Source organism: Phoenix dactylifera, chromosome 13 (genome assembly GCF_009389715.1).
Source record: "Phoenix dactylifera cultivar Barhee BC4 chromosome 13, palm_55x_up_171113_PBpolish2nd_filt_p, whole genome shotgun sequence".
Classification (NCBI taxonomy): Eukaryota; Viridiplantae; Streptophyta; class Magnoliopsida; order Arecales; family Arecaceae; genus Phoenix; species Phoenix dactylifera.
The window spans coordinates 2591858-2614585 of record NC_052404.1 but is presented as its reverse complement, the minus strand read 5'-3'; the positions used below and the strand labels follow the sequence as shown (position 1 = coordinate 2614585).

At 37.7% G+C, this 22728-nt stretch overlaps 1 protein-coding gene across 6 annotated transcripts; it reads right to left on the bottom strand.

Annotated features, from left to right (window-relative positions):
* Nucleotides 1-747: 747 nt before the first annotated feature.
* On the bottom strand, nucleotides 748-20435 carry LOC103711713 (RNA-binding protein BRN1-like). Of its 6 annotated transcripts, none has more exons than XR_001879722.3 (13): nucleotides 20086-20432; nucleotides 19878-19960; nucleotides 14935-14986; nucleotides 14646-14771; nucleotides 14385-14467; nucleotides 9851-10033; nucleotides 7431-7779; nucleotides 7186-7329; nucleotides 6828-7109; nucleotides 5728-5990; nucleotides 3358-3588; nucleotides 2227-2397; nucleotides 748-2140 (listed from the first exon to the last, which is right to left on the bottom strand). XR_001879722.3 is itself a non-coding variant. In XM_008797963.3 (9 exons), the coding sequence occupies exons 1-9, from the start codon at nucleotides 20276-20278 to the stop codon at nucleotides 6982-6984; spliced, it is 1341 nt and encodes a 446-aa protein (XP_008796185.1). In that variant the 5' UTR covers nucleotides 20279-20432; the 3' UTR covers nucleotides 6678-6981. The 6 variants fall into 6 exon arrangements, 1 of the variants encoding a protein (XP_008796185.1); XR_003386579.2 differs by having other exon boundaries at nucleotides 748-2065; XR_005514484.1 differs by having other exon boundaries at nucleotides 748-2397; nucleotides 14385-14464; nucleotides 20086-20435.
* Nucleotides 20436-22728: the final 2293 nt, after the last annotated feature.

Genomic DNA, 22728 nt, shown 5'->3' with positions numbered 1-22728 from the left:
ACCACCACCCCATCACCTCAACGAGTCTCGCCCTCTCCCCAACAGTGAAAGATGGCCTTCTCCACCAAGTTCTCCTACCAAAGGCTAAGAAAACTACCCTCAAGGCTAGAAGAAGATGAAGCAGAAGAAGGGGTGGTGGTGGTGAGGAAGAGGAGGAGGAGGAGGAGGAGGAGGAGGAGGAGCGGGCTGAGGCTCGACAGTGGGACAAGGCGGTGGCGGAGGCCGAGGGTCCGAGCGGCAGGGCTGAGGAGGCTGTTAAGGAGGAAAGCCAAAGTGGTGGGGGCTGCAGTGAGGAAGGTGGTGGGGGCTGCTGTGAGGAAGGTCCTGAGAACATTAAAGGAAGGGAGGCCTTACGTGGGGGAGTTGCTCGCGGGAACCTATACGTTCATGCAAGTGAATCCTTCACCAACTGTGGCCTATTTGGAGAAGCCATACTTGGCTAGCCACTACCACTATGCCATCATCCCACCATTCTCCATCATATTCAATATTCCAAGGGCTGTTTCCTAGTTGTGATGTCCTACACTTCTTTGGGATTTAGAATCTTCTTCTCGTTCTTGTTCTTCCTGTGTGCTTTAAATCTAGCACAAAGAAAAATTGTGCTTAGATCTAGCATGAAAGAATAAAAAAAAGTGAGAAGCAGAAGAAGAAGAGGAGGAAGAGAGGAAGGATAATTAACGTGCACAATGTCTGTTTTACTCATCTGTAGTACTATTGTGAGTTTGTTACATGGTTAATTGTCTTTACTCCAAGATCATGGCTCTTCGTTTCGATGCATTTTTCTTTCTTTCTTTCTTTTTTTACTTTTCTTGTTCTTTTTTCATTTTTCTCTGAATCTTGTCTGAAGGGGAAAAATAAAACTCAATTATTGTGCTTTTTTTTCTGTGCTCTATACTGAGACTATGAAGCAAATGAGTAAATGACTAACATAATGAACATGAGATTTCGTCCCTAAAGTCAATAGGTAGGCTTGTTACATTTCCAGCCATGCTTTTGACCCTTGTGAAATTTAAATTTCCGTGGCTCTAGTTTGATTGAATGAGATCTAACCTTCAATTCCAAGTCTTTCAATTCTCTCTTAATCTTTATTTGCAAGGGTATATTTGCCATTCTCACTTCATGATGATGAACCTCCTATTCAAGATTGTTGAATGCCAATTTCCCCATGTAAAAATTCAAGGGAATAGTATTAGTACTTTAGTAGGAAGGTGCAGTGAGAACTAGTTTTTTTTCTTTCTAATTTTCTGTTTTTTGGAAAGAATTGGGCAGAGCCCAATCCAATTTATTGAAGTATGAAGCAGCAAACAACACAAGCTTCTAGCCTGGGCTAAAAGCAAGGAGATTATGAAGATTTACAAAACTTTAACAGATTCAAAGCAGGAAAAACAAACCTTGATTTCCTATCATTAGCACCGACGAACGAGCTGCTCACCAGCCCCCTATTCTGGTTCATCACTTGATATGCCATTTCAGCTGTCTCCGAAACCCGATTATTTCTCTCTCACCATCTGCTCCAGCTTATCACCACTGCAAGCACATCCCATCCTCTATGCCATGAAAGTTTTATCCATCTAACTCTCCATGTTGTCCATAGCTCCTCAAACTAGCAAGGCGATTAAACACTCCCATCTTCTAATCCATAATAGAGCCATATCCTGCTAGAAAACTGAGTCTCACTGTGTAGCAGAAGATGATCAGGAGTTTCATCAGACTGGCGACATAGAGGGCATAAGAAATGTATATAGAACTTTCTTTTTGGCAAATTTATTTTGTACTTTCAAGATTTTATTCTGAATGGCAAGCCAAGAGAAAATCAGAGCCTTCTGAAGGTAAAGGTATGCGCCAAAGATGCCTTGCAAACTGAGCATGAAGACCGATATATGTTAAAATCTTGCAAGCAACTCTGGTTCTGATTTCTCTAGCATTATTCTGGTGTCATATTACTTTGTCATTCCCACGACCATTCCAAGCACCCTGTAGAAGATCTTCTAGCTGTATTGCTTGCACTGCCAACTCCCCTTCCAACATGACTTTAAATCGAAGTCCGTTGTTTCCTAACTGCTATCTGCGAGTAGTCATGCACAAGGCAATGTTGTTGAGCTGAAACACAAAAGAGTCAACCACGCCCACACCATGTGTCCTGCCAAAGATGGATCAAAGAGACATCCCCAAAATAAAAATTGATGCCAGAATAGAAAAAAATTACCGCAGCGAAGAACCCCCTACCAGAATTGAGAGACGGTAGACCTCAAAACTCGCTTCCAGATACTGGTTACCGCCAGGGAAGTGATGTGGGAACTAATGTACAAACTTTGCAATTGCTGGTGCTGGTCCATCACATGATATGTGCCATGAAGAACGGGGCACCAATAGCTAATTCATCATGCTCGTCTTATGCTGAAACCAATGCAATAAATTTCGTAAGAGCATTCAAAACATATGCATGTATTTAATAAACTGAGTATGACAGAGTATATTGATACTAAGGTGCTTCAGATTTTTGAGTTTGTACAAATGCTGTTTATGATGCTGCCCGAAATCACCAATAATTGCTCACTAGCATATTACTTTGATTGTTTGCTTACTCACATCACATTTTGAGAATTATAAATAGATGATCCAAATTAATTATGATGTTCATGATTATCAAACTATCATCTAATTTGGTTTCTAATGTATGGGATGGTCCGATAAATTATTAATCCACAAATCACATAGTAATTTGTGTGAAAGCTCCAATGCCATACTGCTGTCTTCCTTTCTCCTGGGAAATACGTCGTGCCACAGCACGACCGGAAACATATGCAACAAAATGCCCAGGTCCCAGGATGCCCTTATGATTTCAGGACCATGGAATCTATGCATGGGAGAGATTGCTCAACTCCAAAACTTGCAGGACTGGAAAAATTGACTGGAAAACAAACTATTATGCTTCTTAAGGTTAATTTCTGTTTATAAATCTTACCAATTATCAGTGCACCAATGAAACATATCATCACCTTAGGCAATAGTCAACAAAAAGCCAGGCAATAAGGTTTGGTCAGACAAATTGGGCATCTTTACAGTTAAAACGTTTCTTCAACATGGTGCAAGAGAAGCAGGAAACTGTTCCAAGAACAACTGAGCAACACAGGACAAATTCTGGGGGACACAAGTGTCCAAGATTTCCCTGCTTTAACCTTGACACTTCAGCCCTAGTTGCATACCATTGCATTAGATCCATTTGACCATAGATTGAAATGGAATTAAAAATCAAAAGACCACAAGACAAAAGATCACGGCCATCAGGTTTACCAAAATGCATTGAGAAGTTTTCATTACAGGCATATGTTTCAACATAACCTTCCATTTTCTTACCCAAAATTTCCTGGTGAATATAGGCTGTTTAGCTATCAATAAGGTACATGATTCTCTGTATCCATCCATTAGCTTCCTGTCATAGGCTTGCACCTAGCAAAGTCCCTTAGTGATTGGTTATGCATGCCTTTGTCAGCAAGATGCTGGACAGAGTAAATAGGTAAAACCCAATATATTCAGCATTTTCCAGTTTGTAGTGGAAAGCTCAGCTTCATCAAGGTGCCACATGACCTGCATCAAGAGATAATGCTTAACCACTAGAAAATAAGGCAACTTAAACTAGTTGAAAGCAAAACCAAGTGATTAAAGATTGTAATCCCAAAACTTCCAATCCCTTCAAATGTCTGGTGGATGTTGAAAGAATGACCAGGGAAAAAAATCAAAATGATGAGGAGAGCAGTAAATACCAGAAAGTTTCAAGTGAAAAAGGACATGATTATGATATTAATATGTTATTTCATATCTGAGCACAAATGAACCATAATCCTTTCTTGCTTTCGGTTTCAGCAATTGTGATATGCGAAGCTGGCTGTTGAAGAATTTAAAAGAAGAATCTATACACATTATTCTCCACTTATTTCAAGTGCATCGCTTGACATAGCATTAAATAATGTAAAAGAAAGCAGTTTGAACCTATTGTCATACGAATTGATTTAGTATCAACACGAGAGACCTGCTAAGAAGTGGCATTCTTCGAATCTCAGAAACAAAGTTTCTAGTATACGGCTAGCTTTATAAAGAGTTATATCTGCACAGATGTCTTAGAATTAGAAATGCCAGGGGAAGGCATTATCTAGATTTACCTTTTGCCAAATCAAAAGTACAAATTGATAAATACGTTAAATTTGATAGTTTGATATTGGACATGGAGAATCATTTATAATTAAGACTTCAGTATGGCCAGATACTGCTAAATCATCAATTAATACCTAAATCGAAAGTGTCAGCCTTCATGGTCATTTGTATCCATTCTATAATTGCCACATACTGCTAATCTCAGAATTATTTCTTTAATGGGGTATATGGGGAAGAGATTGCTAACTTTTAAATCATTGTATTGTCTTAATTGTGTCATCCAGTCATCAATCATACTGGACTCTCTAAGACCTCCTGAGAACAAGCCAAGACTTACTTCACTGGGGTCTTCTAGTCCTCTTTGATCCTCAAAAGGCTCAAGTGCCTGAGCAAACCAAGAACTTTCAATACTTCCTTGAAAAAGCAATTTAGATTTCATATAGGTTTTCATTTTTTGCTGGATTATTTAGCTCTTCCTAGGTCTCAACAAACATATTGCTTTTAGGTTTTAAGAAACCAAAGTTCCTCTCTTTCTGACGTGTTGCACATCGTACTCTCTATATGGTTCTACCTCATTATCTTTGATACTTGCTAGCATTCATCTTATGTATTATCCCATCTTGAATATTCATATACATGCCATTTCTAGATGCATGCAACCTCTTAATTGACCATTGATGATTAATAACGTAAATTAGGCAACCCTTAGAACCATGCAGTTGCTTATATAAGTTCACTCAAATCATCTTGGTATACAATCTAATACAATATTCCAAAATAACATCTTCATTTTAACTTCCTCATGCTAGTTCCATCAAAAGATTACAAATATTTCTTATGTATAGCGGATAAAGAATAAATATCTATCACTCAAGGCACCCTGAGCAATTAGTTTTAAATGCAACCACCTTACCGTGTAACCCTCTAAATATACTTATGATATACTGTGTTTTGATTACATTAGTTTCCAAACATGGTGTGCGTAACAACTAAGTACCATGTGACCAAACTGCACCGACAAATAAACTAGATGTCCATGGTCAGCAGCCAGTCATGAGCAAGCATCATGCTGAGAATTATTGGCCATGAGGTTAAGCCAAGCACTAAATGGAAGAAACAGAGGGAGAAGACAAACCAAGCACCTAAACAGAAAACAAACGATATTAAATAAAAGAAAACCAAGAGGTAAAATATTTTCTCTTCAAACAAAAATAACAGATATCAACAAGCCATAGAACTATAGAAGGATGACAAAAAGAGCAAGAAATAGACCGAAGTCTGCAAAATGACGAACACCAGAAGTCAATAATTAGAAGGTTCCCATTAAGAAGGCAGATAAGAAGTCCAAAAATCTAAAATTGGAATCCACAGGTGAGAACTTTCATCAAATACAAATAATAATATGATGGTGAAAGAGAATATCTCTAATGAAAAAACATAAGAAAATGATGATCAGAATCAAAATAAGTGAATCAACAAATATCAAAGGACAAAAAATTGATGATCTTGTAAAACATGAATTCATAGGATGAAAACAAATGGATTGGGATTCAACAGGAAGGTTGGATCACCCACCTGGTTGCAAGGGAAGCCTGTTATCTCAAACTACCAGAAAATCAGGTCTTGCAACCTCTTGCAGAAACAACAGAACGTTGTGAGATCTTTAGTTACGAAGACAATTTCCCCTGGTGCACCAATAGCCAAATTTTTTCGCAGATTGCCTGGAAGACCTCCAAATGTAGTGATATAAGGTCACTGGAAATTAGCAGGCAACTTTGACCCAAAACAGCTGAACCCTGTGCTGAATAACCACTAAAAAGAAGGCATCTTAGAGTTTTCTGCAGAGTAAACAGAAGAGGATGAGGTCAATTCTATATAGTACAAGAAAGATATATAGAACTTTCATAACATATGCATCCATGACTTCTATGTATGACGATGTATAAAACATTCTGTACATACATAGAACACATTCCTGCTTTCATGTAAACCTGGATGACCATTGCGGAGTTCAACGGTGACTAACAAATACTGGAATTGGGTATAAAAATCTCACAAAAGATGACATTGTAACAACATGTGTAGAATTTGCAAAATACCTGAATGGCCACTGCACATTTGAGATGTGCTCTCAACAGAAATAACACAATGGACAAAGTACTTCACAAGATGTTGGACTTTTGAAACCCCTGGTCAAGGACACCGCTTGCATAGGGAAACCCATGTGCTGTGGCAACTCAACATCTTGTACTACTCTCAGAGAAATGGAAACAGAAGGTGGGAAAAGAAACATGCAGGAAAAAAGAAATCTAAACAATAAGAATTATCACAGCACTTGCTTTACATCCATAAGGTACATTTCACAGTATGGTGGTTCTTTTCACGAACATTTCTACAGTCAAAAGATTCTTCCGGCCAGTAAACTGCACAAACTAGAATATAAATTTTTAATGGTTTTCATGAAAATACCAGGCATGATTTTCACCATTCCATGACTTGCCCAAAATCGCACATAAGCAAACCACTTTTGAGAATTAAATGAATTTAATTGCTGGTGTCTAATAAAATTTCCATGATACATAAATTACAAATATTCTGCAATAGAATACATCAATCATGAGTTTGTAAGAAATGTCAAGAATTTGAATTCTAGTAAAGAAGCTATCAGTTCCCACCTTCAGACATGATGGGATGGAGCAAAGTATAAAATGATGAATTATCTTCCATCCAGCTTGAATTGTATTGCTGACCTTGCAATCATAAAATTCTGAAATTGGAAGGGACCAGATAATGTAGGAAATTTTGTTTCCTTACAGAGAATTTCCAGCATCAGTAAGGTTTGCTCTGCTTGTTGTCTCTCTTAAGCTGCACCTTAAGCTTTTTACCACCTAATTGGAAACCATCCATTGCATTTATAGCAGCCTGAGCAGCAACAGGTGAATCATAACTTACAAAACCTGCAGACAGAAGCCAATTTAATGAACTATCCAAAAACTTCTCAAACAGCTTAGAGAAACAGCATATGTTGTTTACCGAAGCATTTACTAACACCAGTTGCCTTGTCAATAAAAACTTTAGCACTCAAAACCCTGCCAAATCCCTGGAAGGCATTTGAAAGCTCCTGGTCGCCAAATTCTTGGGGGATATGATATATAAATAAGTTAGCTCCAGGAGGACCTTACCAGTAACAATTGCATAATCAGCTGGCAGGACAACAAACATAAAAGAGTCCAACTTAAAGGACTGACAGAAAAGTAGGGGCAAAAGAAGCCCGTTACCTTCTACTTGACCCCTGGAACTTGTACTGGTGCTTGAACATGATGCTAGATTACTCTTAGTATTTACTGGTTGGACCGAACCATGGGAATTGCCAAAAGGCCTGTGGCTTATCATACCACTTGGATAGGCTAGAGGGTATCGAACACTTGTCATGGTAGGATAACCCGAGCCCATATAACCAGCAGATTGCATTGTCACAAAATTCCTGGGTACCATGCCTGGGGAAAGATCCGAACTGATTCCACATATTGCATTTCCTTGATTAACAGGTGGAATCATATTATTGAAGGAAGCTTGATTTTGCATTGAAGCTAAAGGGTACTGCATGAGTCCGTAAGTTCCAGTTGGCTGCACCAGAAGAGGGGAAGAAAAGGAATTTAAGAAAGAAAGAAAAAAGGACATAGAAAATCCAGCACTGTCATGATGCAAAAGGACACTAATGTCGGAAAAGAAAAGAGAGCGTGCTATCAAATAGAACTAATAGAGAATGCAGATACCATTTCAGGGGTGAAAGTAAAAAACCCATACTCTAAACAAATTATAGGATATTGGATATGTTTTCCGATGCTTCAATTGCAGTGTTTCAGAAAAGACAAGGATGATATAGGATAACAACACCAGATATTTGCAATACTTGAGGAGTACCAATCAAGTTGATATTCCACAATATAATATTTTAGTTTGTGACATACAATAAACTTAACCTCAATACCTAGAAACTGCATTTGATAAGAAACAAAGCAGTGTCATGAACAAAACATTTGTCTGTACTCCATATACATACATGTTCAGAGGATGGCTCCAATGTTTTGTGAGGCAGCTAAGCTGAGCTGACAAAATGCATGGTGGTTGAAGTGACTCTTTTCCCCCACTACCAAAAAACTAGAAAATCCTGGTCAGAAAATGAATATTGCATCTAAACAATAGAATGGAATTCATCAAAGAAGACCCTATTAGGTCTCATTCCTTGAGATTAGTCAAAATTGTCAACAAGTTCATCCCCTACATAATGTCCATGATTGGATGATGTGGGCCGACAGCTAGCTCACCATTAGTGCACGGAACAGATCTAAACATCATTCAGGTTTTCGGAGTCAAATTTCTAGTTGATGATCCTAGAACACCTAAGCATTGAGTGCCTTGATATTGTAGCACGAGAAGAGTTCGATGTAATGCCTAACAATGTAAAATCCACATTATCTCATTAACCAGTATCTTTTATCTACTCTCTGGTGACACCATTAGCATGGTTTCTCATCAGCCCAATAAGCCAGGTGCTCAACAAGATCAAGATCCTCTTTGGATCTCCAAGGGGCCCAGCAGTCTTGAACTCATCATTACTATTGGAAAATTCTTACTGGGGCATGTAAATGTCGACTAAATCTTTTAACACTTGAACCTCCTCAATCCTTGCACAATAAGCTTATTGAAGGCAAGAACCAATATCCAAAATCCAAGTGGTTGGGAAACACACCCTTGGACCAGAACTCCTGGCCTAGTTAATGGGCAATTTTTGATTTTCTGACCACTTGATCCATATGTAGAAATCACCAAAACATTTGAGTTTGTTATTCAGTTGTTTTCAAATGAGCAGGTCTATTCATCAGCATCAAATAGTCCAACGTAATTGACATAAAGAAGAAATCAGTCCCTTATTATGCATTTACAAACATAGTCGTATAGATTGCCATGTCAAGGCATACTGGTAATCTCAGAATGTTACAGTACGTCATATGATGCTGACGGTAGCCTAATACATAGTGTGAGACATGGTTTTTCAAAAGCTGGATGTAAACTTCATTGACCATATCTTACAAGACCTTTAGAGTTTTCTGTTTAGGCCTGCTAGTTATGCGCTGCGGCCAAACACTATTTGAGTTCATTCATTATCCCTATACATGCCCCCTCATGCCTCCTTCTTCCTCATTTCCTGTGATTATTGTAACTAAAAAATGGCCAATTTATCAAACAAAACATTTTTCCAATAAAATGCAGCATAAGCAAACCATCTAAGCTGTCTGAAACAATCTAAAGCACCTTACTTAACACCTCAATCTTCTGGTAACTCATAAATGAATAGGTCCATAAGCTGAAAAAATTGTTGGAACCCATAGACTTATATAAACTAGATAAAGCTGAAATGCATTCAAGGCACAAGTTGTGCAGATTTTTAACCATCATTTTCTTAATAGATCCAAGTATCCAACACTATAAGATGAACATAAAAAAGAAGTTAAGAGAGGGAAAAAAAAGAAGTGAAAAAGCACACAGAAAGCAGAAGCAAGACATAGATTACAAGAAATATTACCATGTAGCATGAAAATATAAGCAACAACTAACAAAATAATTTACTAAAATATAAGTTTTCAACACTTCTACTTTTTTGGATACATTATTCAATCAATTGAATGAATCTCACCTGATAGCCAAAACCATTATACGAAGGAATGTACCCCATTGGTAAAGCTCCAAATAATGAAGGCTGCTGTATTGAGTTGGTATTTGGATGATTGAACGCCTGAGATTGAGCTTTTTGTGTCCTTCGATTTTGCCTTTCCTTCTGTGTGTCAGCCCATTTAACAACCAAAGGCATGCTTGAACCCTGCATATGCAGAACAGCTTTTTGTAAGATTCTAAAGAATTCATTTAAGATCGTAATTGTGCAAGCATAAAGAAGATCATCACTATCCTAAACCCTAAGAGGACACTAATAAAACAAGCAACTACTCCAAAAAAAGATGTAAAATGGTATAACTAGGATGCTGGACTTTGTGGCCAATTAACCTTAGGTGAAGCATCATAACTTGAAAGTTGAAACACATTATCAAGGGCTCCAGTCACCCGGTGGACCCAGTTTGTTGCAACTATTCTAAGAAACAATGGCTAACTTGACTCATTTCAGAAATATTCCACTTATACTTATAAACAAGGACTGTAGAACAGTCCCAAACCAAGCAGTTTGGGGCGTATCGAACTGGACCAGCTGCTAATTGGGACAATTCTAGTTGAAAGAGTATAAAACTGAGGGTTTTAATCTCCCCCTCTCTCGATCTCTCCCGAATCCCTCTGGCCTCTTCCCAATAGGTAGATCCTATACAAGTGTCAATACACTATATCCCTTGGTATTGACACTGTATGGTTGGTGTATCATGTACCAGTTCCTTATTGGTGGACTCGATGTACCACGTAAGGACCAAGATTTGTAGTATTGGTTTCGGTACTTGTACCAATATGCAACTGATGCAATATTATTATGTTCCGGTTCCTGGTACCGACACTTGATATGGAGGGCATATCAAGTATCATTTTGTTGCCAATATGAGGAGATACACCCAGTATGGATTGGTATTGCAAAACATGATACAGTCCCATGCAATTCAACACGTAAATCCATGCTGATACTTATACCCATTGATATCGATCCATACCATGTGTTGGTACGATTACTGCATACTGGTAATGTCCCAACATGGGCAGCAGTACCAGGATTTCAAACCTTACTTTCAAGTCTAACAAAGGCATATACTTGGGAATGGTTTATCTTCTTAAGATCCCATGTCGCTAAAAAAACTTAAAGATTCAAGTATTAGTCCATGTTATGCCTATTTAATCCGCTAGAATTGGGTCAATATCGCTTAGAACTAAGCCAAAAGGTCTCAAAACATATTTTTGTTTTCACTATCATTGCCTTGAAAAGGGAGTGGGAGGACATTGAATTAAGCAGGCTATGAACCAGAGAAACAAATCTTATTTACATGAATATCATTGAAGTGAACAAAAAATATCACTTGAGATATTGTATGTAAATGAGAAATGACCCCATTTAAATTCAATAAGTATAGTCAAAAATTTAAATTCCATCAAAATAAGGTAAACTTTCCACTTCAAAAATAAATTCCAGACTTTGGAGAATGGATCAAAATAACAACTCTTAAATGCTAGGGAATTTCTTAAATCTTACTCTCCATTTTTTTCTCATCAAAGATTTTATGAAAGATTACCATATATATTTTTTTAAGGATATTATTACATCAATACAAGTGAATTATTATAATGTCAATATTAGCTTTAAAAGACACTACACAATGTATCATAGACACAAAAAAAAACACATTTTTTAACGTTTGACGCTATGTAGGGAATTGAAGTATTCCTTTACCATATGCAACAATTATTGTGTAAATTAGAAAAATTTTTAAGGAACAGAATTTTCAGAAGTTGTATAAAACCCATTCCCTTCCAAAATATGTATTCTAGTGCCATCCAAATTGTGCCCAAGTTGTGCCATGTGTCAGCTCAACATAGTACGAGTTATTTGCCATCTTAGCCATCAGAAATACACCCTGTGCCACTCACTGCACACAAATCCTCAAATTATGTGGCAACTATTATGAATGTTAAACAACATCTTGGCCTTAAGCTAAGATGTCTACTTATTTGTCCATGTCTTGATGCTTGGCCCTTAGCAACTAGCACTGAAGAATCATTTTCTCCACTAGGACCATGATGAGGTTGATAAACAACTCAGCATTCTATTAACATGGTAGGGCATGTTGGCTCAATTACATTGCTTCAGAGCTACAGATGGGATTTGCAAGATTAAATAAACCTATTTTAATCATGTCCCCTCTAAAGGCATCAATGTTCTACTCCATGTTAAGCATCATTTGTGGTAATGATGCTTCCCTAATTAACTAGTTATTGTAGCATCTTCATTCTTCAACATTGGAGGAATGAATTCTCATTCATTCCCAAAGGTGCCCATTATTAAAGAATATAGCTGATCAGATCAATTCTCTCAAATTGACTAAATGTGCAAGTTTAACCTTTAATAAGAACCACTTGTAAAATGATGGTCTTCTAGTGAAGGTTTCATCAAGATGATGAAAATTAGTGAAATCCCACATAGTTTTCAATTTTTGAGTGATCTCATCTTAGTTATCATCGATTAGCTTGAAATTGCTCACATAGTAATCGCTCGACAAAGTTAATTATGGTTCTTTAACTCAGTTTGTATGTGATTGTACTGAGCAATCTTAATTAACATTGGAGGACATCTCTTTGCTTAATCCTCTCTTTTCCACCACCTTCTGTGTAGAACTTAAAGACAACTATAATTAAATAAAACCAAGTCTACCATTCAGGCTGACTGGTAGGACCATTGCTTGCTAGGCATTGAGGGTCAGATTGATGCAAAAACCATTTTTACATTCACCCATTCAAACAATTTTTTAGTCATTGATCCTGGTGGTTTAACTATTCGAGCCACTTACACCAAAGGTTCAAACATGCTTGCATCAATGGATGAGATGCCATAAGAAAAAAAAAAAGACATTTAACACCATCTGTCCAATGCCCCGATACCATCATATTCTCAACCTAATGATCCCTTTCCATCTTTCAATCTCTTGGTCCCTCTCCCATTCTCCCTTCACTTTTTTCCAACACCATCATGGGCTATGGTTGACTCCAAGAGGCAGCTAATTACCTCTGTCTTCTATTCCTTAATCATCATTCTTTATCCTCTTTAACTTTGATGCTTATAGGAATCAATTTCCATAAAGGGAAGCACCAAGAATTGGAGATTGTTGATTTCTTCCTTTCTACAAGTAAAAGAGGCACCAGAGATTACTGACTTCAAGAAAGAACTTAGCCAACTACCAGCATAGCAAAGTAGATTCTTTTTCTCTTTGGAGAAAGTCAGAACAGTTTTTGAATGAAGAACTTTGTCAACTGCCGAGCAACAGTCTACCTGCAGTCAAACCACTAACCCATGACAGATGCCAAAATGGACCAGCATCTAGGCTAGGTCTTCAGAACAGAACTAAACAGGCAGTGATTCTACAATTGGCAAACTACTGCTTTCAAGTCTTTGAAGGAGATATCACTAGCTCCTTCAAAAACCAATAGCATAATGTCATTCCCCACCTCAATGCCAAAACTGAATATCATATGTTGGCTATCAAAGCGCAAGTAATGTAATGACTATTTCTCCAACATGGATTCTGAATATCCCATCAAATTGTTGGAAATTTGGGTTTTCAAGAGCAAGTAAAGCATGTTAAGATCAATGACCACATTATCTAACTCTTCAATCTTATTTTTCAACCATTTTCTTTTATATAGTCAATTAAGTATCTCACTGGCTTCTCACTTTCTTCATGAAGACAAATTACTCATATATCATATGGAAGGAATAGCCTATTACAATGGTATATGCAAGGACATTAGCCCCATCAATGGATTGTATTGCTTTTGAACAACACATCCACCACTCTTGTAGCTTCAACAAATAATATGATTGTAAAATACGAAGACACCTTGACCTTCAAGAAACGCTAGTATGCGCACCATATGCAGCAATTCATCCAATAAAAAACCCACATTAAGGTCTGCAAGCTCAATACGGGTACCGTACCAATATCTTAAACAGTTAAGTATGGTACGGTATGCACTCCATACCGAAACAACCCTCCAATCATTTTTTTTACTTTTTATCTTGGTGTGCCTCAATACGGTCGGTACACCTTGGTACAGGTCAGTACACACCTCGGTACGTGTCGATACACAGCGATATAGGAAGGTACAAGACCTATACCAATCCAAACTTGAGTTTTATACCGATGCAGTACAGTATGGTACGCCCTGTATCGGGAAGTATGGGGCAGTACAGCAGTCCATGCCACAACCTATCATGTGGTTGCCGTACCTGCAATTACTAATCCAAGAATACGCACTATGACATGTTTCTAGAAGAGTATTGCTTCCTATGATCTCTCTATCTAGTAAGAGAAAAGTAGTCTCTAATATTAAGCAACATGCATCTTATGAAAATAGAACATATGAATGTCATGTAGTTGTCTTCTTTACGTCATTTGATAAAATAAAGAATAAAGAGCTAAACAAAATAAATGCAAGATCAGTAAAAGTCCCTAAATAGAATAAGCACAGACCTCCATTCTGTATTTCCCATTTAAGGCCTCAAGGGCTGCAAGAGCTTGATCTTTAGTTTCATACTTTAAAAAGGCACAGCCTGCTGTAGTAAGTAAAAGAAAGAGATTAGTGTCTTTTCTCAAAAAAAGAAGGAACATGTAATACTTAAATACTGAAAATTTTAATCCAGAACTACAATTTGCTAGGTAGAGAAAAGGAAGAACCAACAAAAAGTATGTCACATTGACTTAGTTAAAAATCTCTTCAGAAGAAAATTGTACCTTTGCTTGTTTGTTGGGAACCTCTCAAGATTTGTAGGTCTTTAATGTTACCATATTTTGAAAACGGGACAGAAACTTCGGCCTCAGTTACATTCTTTGGAAGCATACCAACGAAAAGTTTGTGTTCTGGATATAAGTCAATAACAAGTATATAAAAAGGTTTAAGTAAAGCAGAAATATCACCACCAACATGAACAAGTAAAACTATCGATCAGGAAAGAACACAGGACAATATCATATTGCTAGGAAATGCAAAATGAAGAGTCTTGGTTTGCACAATATGACCCACCTAGTCTTTGCAGCTCACCATCTGCATACTTCACTTGCAATGGACTAGAGGCCTGAATTAAACAGAGGAGAACACCCATCAATCAGAACTAGAGAAAAGCTAGCAGAAGCCTATGGTGGAGATATACCTTCTTCTTTTATTAAGCCCACAGAAGAAATGATAAAAATATTACTCAATACATAGAGGAAGCAAAAAATAGCAGAAGTTAATTACTTGGATATTAACAAACTCATTAAAATGCAGTATGGCAGCCAATCTCTCCAAAGAAATTATAATAGAATGAACAGTGTGATATGAAAAAATGGTGTTAATTAACAAAAAGGCATATTTGGATTGGATGCTGGCATTTGAATTTTCTGGTGGACTTGGTTAGAAAATTTTATAAATTGTAGACACCAAAGTGTTCAACAAGAATACCCATGAGGCTTTCATTCATTAGATGATCTATCATAGTTCATATACATCATGATTTAATATCATGCAAAGCAATAAAAAAAGGGAAAACTGCATATATAACTATCAGAAGTCCAGTTTAATTTGGAAGAGCATACATGAAAATCAGTTCGACCAATCTCATCCTACAGAATAGTGCCATATGACAATATAACAAATATGGTGGTGATATGCCACCATCCAGATCAAACCTGCGACCTCTCCCCAAGAGGAGAGCATGCCCCACCAGCCCACCATCTCTTGTTCACACTGCATCATACGACATATAACAATGGAACAGGGTCACCTCCTTTCTAGAAAGAAAATAACCTTAAGCCAGATATATGGAAGATACAAGCTTTCTCAATTTTGGTGTTCTTGACAAACTAATTCATTGGTCATGTGAGCTATAGTTGGTGTGATATATTGATACACATGTGAGCAAGTGTGATATGTCGGTCTCCTTCATTCAGGATAATATTCTTTGTGACAATGTCATTAACAAATGAGCCTGCTGTATTGCAGGGTTTTCACCCAGAAAATGATCGAGCAACTGAAACCTATTTGTCCTGCTTTGCACAGAACTTTTTTTTTTTCCCAATCCATCCAATCTCTACGCAAGCTACCTTAATAATAACTTAAATAAAAGAGGACATAAATAGAAGCAAACCCGACATCGGAAGAACTAAGAACTTTAGTTAAGCAGACTGAACGTCCAACATCTGATGGGCACTGCAAAACATCTAGAGCATTTTCACCATAGCAGCCGCATTTCTTATCTACACTAATTACCATATGAAACATAACTTTTTGCAACTCTTTTTGATTCTATACACTATTTCTGTCCCAACATATACAACATTATTCTACTAAGGGGGTCTCAACTGAATTTCCTCACTCACACTCATCATTGATCTTTTTTCCCCTTAAAATAATTTGCAGAGGTGGTCAACTTTATACAGAAAAAAGCAGGCAATGAACTTTCCAATGCCTACGTAAACTATAACTCTGTTTGAAAACAAATTTAACTGAGATTTCATTTCTTACCAAAACAACTACTGAATTATTTAAACAGCTGTCCCCTGGGGATCTCAAGAATGGCCTATCAACACAAGTTTCAAAGGACATTAATGATCAAACAGTAACCCAAACATAAGTTTTTGGCTGCTTTCAAAATTGTTGTAAGCTTGTAGTACTCCTTTTTGAAGTAATACTATACAGGCATCAACAAGAGGGATGTGCATATAGAGGCACATAAGTGAAGCAATACTTTGAGAACTTTCTAAGCTACTAGAATTCTATTCATTATTAAATCTTCTGCATGAGATCTCCAACAAAAACCACAAAGATAGCAATCCTGATGACAAGAAGACATGTTCTAAATGTTGAAGTTTCAGATCATCTCTTTAAATCCCACCTAACATGACTTGCATCCATCCAAATGAATTATACTAAACAAAAAGAAAAATAAGCGAGTGTTTATATCATTTCTGGTTAAAAATAACTGGAGAATCCCGTTATTCACCCACTGTCATACATAATGATGTGGCCCACCATTTAAGCGCGGATGATTTAACAAGGAAGCAGAGATATTGCAGAGTGGGTCTAATTGGCTTCCAGTCACCTACTAACAAATAGTGGGGGAATCACATTCGGACATGTGATCCAACAAAATAATCACGTGAGATGGACCAGCAAAGGATGGCTAATCACATTCGGACATGTGATCCAACAAATTTGAAACCTCAAAGAACTCAAAACAGTTTTGGAAGAAATTATTGAATGACCCTCCCCCCAAAACCCATCAGTAATATATATTTCGGACACAGGGTTGTTAATTCTATAACGAACTCCTAATTGCCCAAAGAAAATTGGCAAACTCTCTCTTTAATTTTGCCCACTGGATGAGATCCCTTTAAATGTAACAAAAGCTTATCCACGTAGAACTTAACAAATTAACAATGATTTTGCAAGGAAGAATATTTTTACTTCAATCTTGCAATTGTAAACTTTTCAATTAGTTTTTAACATGGTACATAGTACATAGTACAATCTTTATTATTAGTTTTTAACATGGTACATAGCACAATCTTTAACATTTCTGCGAACTTCAAGTGCATCATATAATGGTGCATGAATTGGTTGAGCATCCATGTAACATGGGCGCTATTTTTGGATATGTCATGGTGAGAATGATCAGCCAGCAACATGACAGTGCTCAACTCCTGATTGTCTTCTATAAAAGAAGTCTATGATTCTGGAGTAAACAAGGGTCTCTGGAGCATATTAACATTGTGTTACATAAGAGGATAATTCAAAAGATAAGCATTTAAGAGTTTAAAGATTTAATGCATAGTGAACTCGAAACATAAGCTTTTGAAATAGCACTTGTGATATGTCACATGGATGCGAGAAGGTCAAGTTCATGTTTGTGCCACCTTAAGTGAAATTATAGAAGATCATATGTCTAGCTGCATACTTAAACCTGAGTATAATATCAACATACTTACTACTTTCTGCAATTAAGTTGCACATTTGGTCATCTCTGAGCACCTGAGTGAACATGTTCCTAATTTGGACCAATTAACACCTATTGCATGCCAAACAACTCTGCTTCACTTTTCTTAATAAATAGATGCCATTTCTAGAGGCCCTTGATGAATGAGATATCAGTTGATCCCTAATGCAACTTCAACATAAGTTAAACAGACCAATTAAAAGCAGACTTGTGGCCACAATCGTAAAACCAAACAGATTAAAAAAATAAAATCTTGTATGAAATAACATGCGACTTTGTAAATCCAGATCAACTGGAATAGTTTATGTATGAGCTAATTGATTTTAGTTTTTATTTGCTTGGTTGAAGGGTTCCTTTTTCCCTTTCATGGTTCCCGAAAACAACAAATGTCAGCAGCGACATACACGACCTGGTCAAGCAAAGGAAGCGTGGAATAATTTGAAAACTATGACTTCATAATCAGCAGGAGCTATTGCCAAAAATTTACTAATATGTGAATAATTCATCTCAAATCGATCGGCACTGAAACTGATCAGATTGAACATGACCTCTGGCATAGAAATTTTGAAAGCAAATTAACAGGTGTAGTTGGATGAAATTAAGACAGAAACCGGTAACTAGATGTCTCTATTTTCCTTTTGTAATGTTAGTACAGCTGATGCATTTAATAGCATATTTCTAGCAATAGGTCCTTCTGATTCAATGCTAAACTATTTGACATTTTATGAATATGTGATTCCATGCTGCATCATGTGAAAAAACTCACTTGACAAGTGCTTATCTCCAAATCTTCACATCAAGTTATATTGTTTAGCTAGCTTGGAATGACATGATTTTAGAATACAAAGATTAGATGTCTTTTGCAAATGTAAAACATGTTGTCAAGCTAATTCAAAGATGTTTTTGTCCATGAATACTTTAGTGACATTGAACTAATAAATGACTTCTTTTTGATATGCACTTAATTCGGCCTGATAAATGGTCCCATCAGTGATAAAAATAACTCTCAGTTTTTCCTGCTAATCTCACATTCAGTCTATGTAAAAATTTTGAATGGTAATTCTACTTTATTACATCAGCATGAGAAAGAAAACAGAATCAGTTGCTGACTAGGACCCAGCTCTAAGAATCAGCCCAACTGACATTAACCATGCATTTCCTTCTTACAACATATGAACTTCCAATCTCCTGCTCCAAACCATTTCTGCCCGTTGGACTTCCAATCAATCGTGTGCCTCATGTCCTTTCAATGTGACCGTCACTGCCGCTAGACTGGTCAATTTATACCTAAGAATGTCCAAACCATGCCTCAATTACATTGCCAGGCTGATTCTGATGGTTTTAATTTTAGTTCTGTTGAACTAATAAATGACTTTTTACTGCTACGGCCTTGATTGAGTGCCAACAAGATTAACTACCATATTTTTGTCTTCTATTGGTGCAAACATGTAATTGGTTGTGACAGTCCCCCCGAACCGCGCGAAATGGTCGCAGCCAAACCACAAATTCACATGACTGACGTCATGTTTCCTTTACAAACTTTGAGCTTTTTCAATTTTCCAGCTAAGCTACATATTCACCTAACTGACATCATCTTTCCACTACAAAACTTTGAGCTTTTTTCTTTTCAATTGTCTTATTCAGTACAATAAATCATTCCTACCCATTTTATTCAAAAATAACTCTCTGTCACCTATTCCATCAATGCAATCGCTGATACCCCTCCAATCTTATCAGGTTCCCCAATGATCCCCCAGTAATTCATCAGATCACATCAGAACTGACACAACTCCAACACGAGATCTGAAACACAAATTGAATTTTTCTAGCACGGAGCTCACGGTAACGATGCAACAAGATTTAAAAAAATGAAATTTTGAAACATCCCCAATCAAGAAACACGAGCATAACATGCAGATCCGAAACCGACACATTCCACAAAATTCAAAACAGAACAAAGAAAACGAGGGAGAGGATCGGAAGAGATACATACGCCGGGGATCGTCCGCTTGTTGTGGCAGGCACTGACCGCCTTGTCGGCCTCCTGCCTCGACGGGCAGACCAAGAAGCAGCACCCTGCCACCAAGAAAAGACTCTCTTTGCCCATCAACCCCTTACCAGAACCCAATCCCGCCACCAGCATTCCCAAGATCCAATCACATCAAACGGAAACAGGAGGCAAAAAGAATCGAAGCACCAACCTCGGGAGGCCCTGGTGGTCTTGTCCTTGATGATGTTAACCTCGTCGACAAGCGCGACCTCCTTAAACATCGCCAGGAGCTGCGCCTCCGTCATGTCCTTCGGCACCTGCCCCACAAAAAGCTTCACGCTTTCTCCTCTCTCTCCTCCACCCTCCTCTCCCCCTCCCTCACTCTTCTCCTCACCTTCCGCCATTACTCCTGCCTTCTCTTCGATCTCTTCGAGATTTCCTCTTCTCTTCTTCTCTCGTCTCCTCTCTTTCCCTCCCTCGTTCTCCTTGGCGTTTGATGATGGGAATTCTTGGGAAGGAAGACAAGCGGGTCGTCTGCGTTTTTTTAATAATTTCTTAAATTATAATCACATGAGATGGATAATTACCGATGTGTTAATTAATTTGGGAAGGGGCGGCGGGGGTTCGAAACTGCCCCCGGCGAGCGTTACATGGAGCACACAGAGATGGGGGTTCTGATTCCGCCACGTGGCAAGAGCCGTCCGGCGGTTTCCATTCCGCGGTCCGGGATTGGTGGGCGGGGAATAAGTTCCCTGGACGCTCCGCAGAGAAGTTTGGTGGGAATAAACGGATCCCCGTACCGTTTCTGGAATAAGTTTGTCCCCGACGGGGATTAGTTGGGATAAGTGGCGGGGATCGGGTCGGTGGGATACCGGGGATGGAAAAGCCAAAGGCTTTGGCTTCGGGAGTGGGTGAGGGGGGTTCGGCTCGTAATTATCTGCGGGTGTTTGGGCGGAGTGGTAGGGGTGCCAGGCTGGCTTTTACGGTTTCCGCGTGGAAGGTGGCACGTGAGGCTCCCGTGAGGGGAGAGGGTGGGGGTCAAGCGGAAGAGCGGATCCGTCGAAGGCACGGACGAGGATACGGGAAATTTCGCCTTGCATTTCCCTTCCACGAGGTTTCTCACTATCTTAATCAAAATTAGATCATTATTTTCTATATATAAAAGAAAAATATGATTTAAGATATAATTAGTGTAGTTTGTTTACAAGGATTGAGGTCCCAAAGTTATCAATTCAAGACCGAAAATGGACATTCTGAAAAATTGAGAATTCATACTGTCCATCTCGATCTACTTCATAAAAATTATTGAGGAATCAAAATTCGTATTCTATTGGAAGCCTCCTATTATTGCATCAAATAGGTAAAATTATCGATGGTTGTAACAGTATTAGTATGGCAAATTGTGTCATAGAATATGTAAATTAAGAACCAATATTGTTAATCATAATATATGCATGTACCAAAATTTAATAAATTTATATGCTTCCAAACTATAAATCATGCAAAATATTTTTGGATTGCTTGATACATAGGCATTCAAAAGATGATTTTTGGTTTCAACATTATTTTTTCTCATATGAAATCTTCATCAGTGACTTTGAATTGATAGCATTGAAATCTCAATCTTTTAGAAAGGAGAGTTAAAGGGAAATTATAAAGGATTAGTGTATGGATTAAAAATAATAAAGGAATGGAAGATGATGCTGAAACTCATACATATAGATTTTCGAGTGTACTTTATTTGCAAGAAAATGTGTATTTTTTTCTTTGGCATCAAAAGGACACGGTAATTAGGAATAGTGCAAGATTGAGAAGATATATCGATGATAGATCTCAACTCTCAAAGTTTGTGTTATACTAGTAGAGCGATATCATTTTAACAATTTCTAAGACAAGCTACATTATGCATATATGTAATAATAATCTATTTAACAGATGTTGTTTAGCATTTATGCAAGTTCTCATGGTCATATTGAAAATTATAGCCACTACCTTCCATGTTATTGTTTAATTGAATCAAAATATTTTCTAGCTAAAAGAAGCTGAATTCTCAATAGAGATTAATATTATTATTTTAATATATTTTTTCAAGAAAATCCAACCACATGCTAGCTGCTCAAATAATATCTACTATAAACTATTATGATGCAATTCAGAAAGCGATAGAAAGCCCAACCCATGCCCGGCACGTGTAAGTTGCTGTTGCACCAAAAAAAAAAAAAAAAAAAAGACCTTGGCGTAACACTTGGACATTGATGTCCACTAATACTGTCTCATCTTGCCCTTCATCTCATATTTTTCTCTTGATATACAAACTATCATTTTTAAGAAATAGGATGGGATGCCACAATTAGGACCTCTCTCAAGCGGAAAAGAATGTCATGTAAGTGTGTTCCTAATGCAGGACAACTGCAGGAATGAGAGGGAAGGGGGAAGAAGAGGAGGGGAAGAGGGGAAGAAGAAGAGAAAGAGGAGAGGAGGAGGGAGAAGAAGAAGACTAATTTTCATGCATTAATTCATTAAAAAAATAACAAATGCATGCCCTATATATATATAGGGCCACCAAATAACAAATAAGTCCCAACTAAAAAAAACAATTCGAAAGAGGCCCTCACAAGACAATATGCAAACTAATCCAACCCACATAAAATAAATAATAATAAAAGAAAATCATCAATCAATCCAGCCACAATGAAGTGGCTGGACCGTCTTCCTGCGCAACCATAATCCCGCAAAATAATCAGTCCAGTATTCGTGTCCGCACCAACTCCCCCCGGGTAAGAAGAAGTCGACCCCGACGAATGACTCTGGTAGTACTCCAAAAGATCTGGGTCAATGCGCTGTAACTCCGCAC

Bases quoted from the DNA above. Each gene is read 5' to 3' on its own strand.
- LOC103711713 (XM_008797963.3), bottom strand. From the start codon at position 20,278: ATGGCGGAAGGTGAGGAGAAGAGTGAGGGAGGGGGAGAGGAGGGTGGA. The intron at 14,987-19,877 runs GTATGTATCTCT...TGTTTAATTCAG, and splicing joins ACAAGCGGACGATCCCCGGC to GCCTCTAGTCCATTGCAAGT. The intron at 14,468-14,645 runs GTACAATTTTCT...TACTTACTACAG, and splicing joins TTCCCAACAAACAAGCAAAG to CAGGCTGTGCCTTTTTAAAG.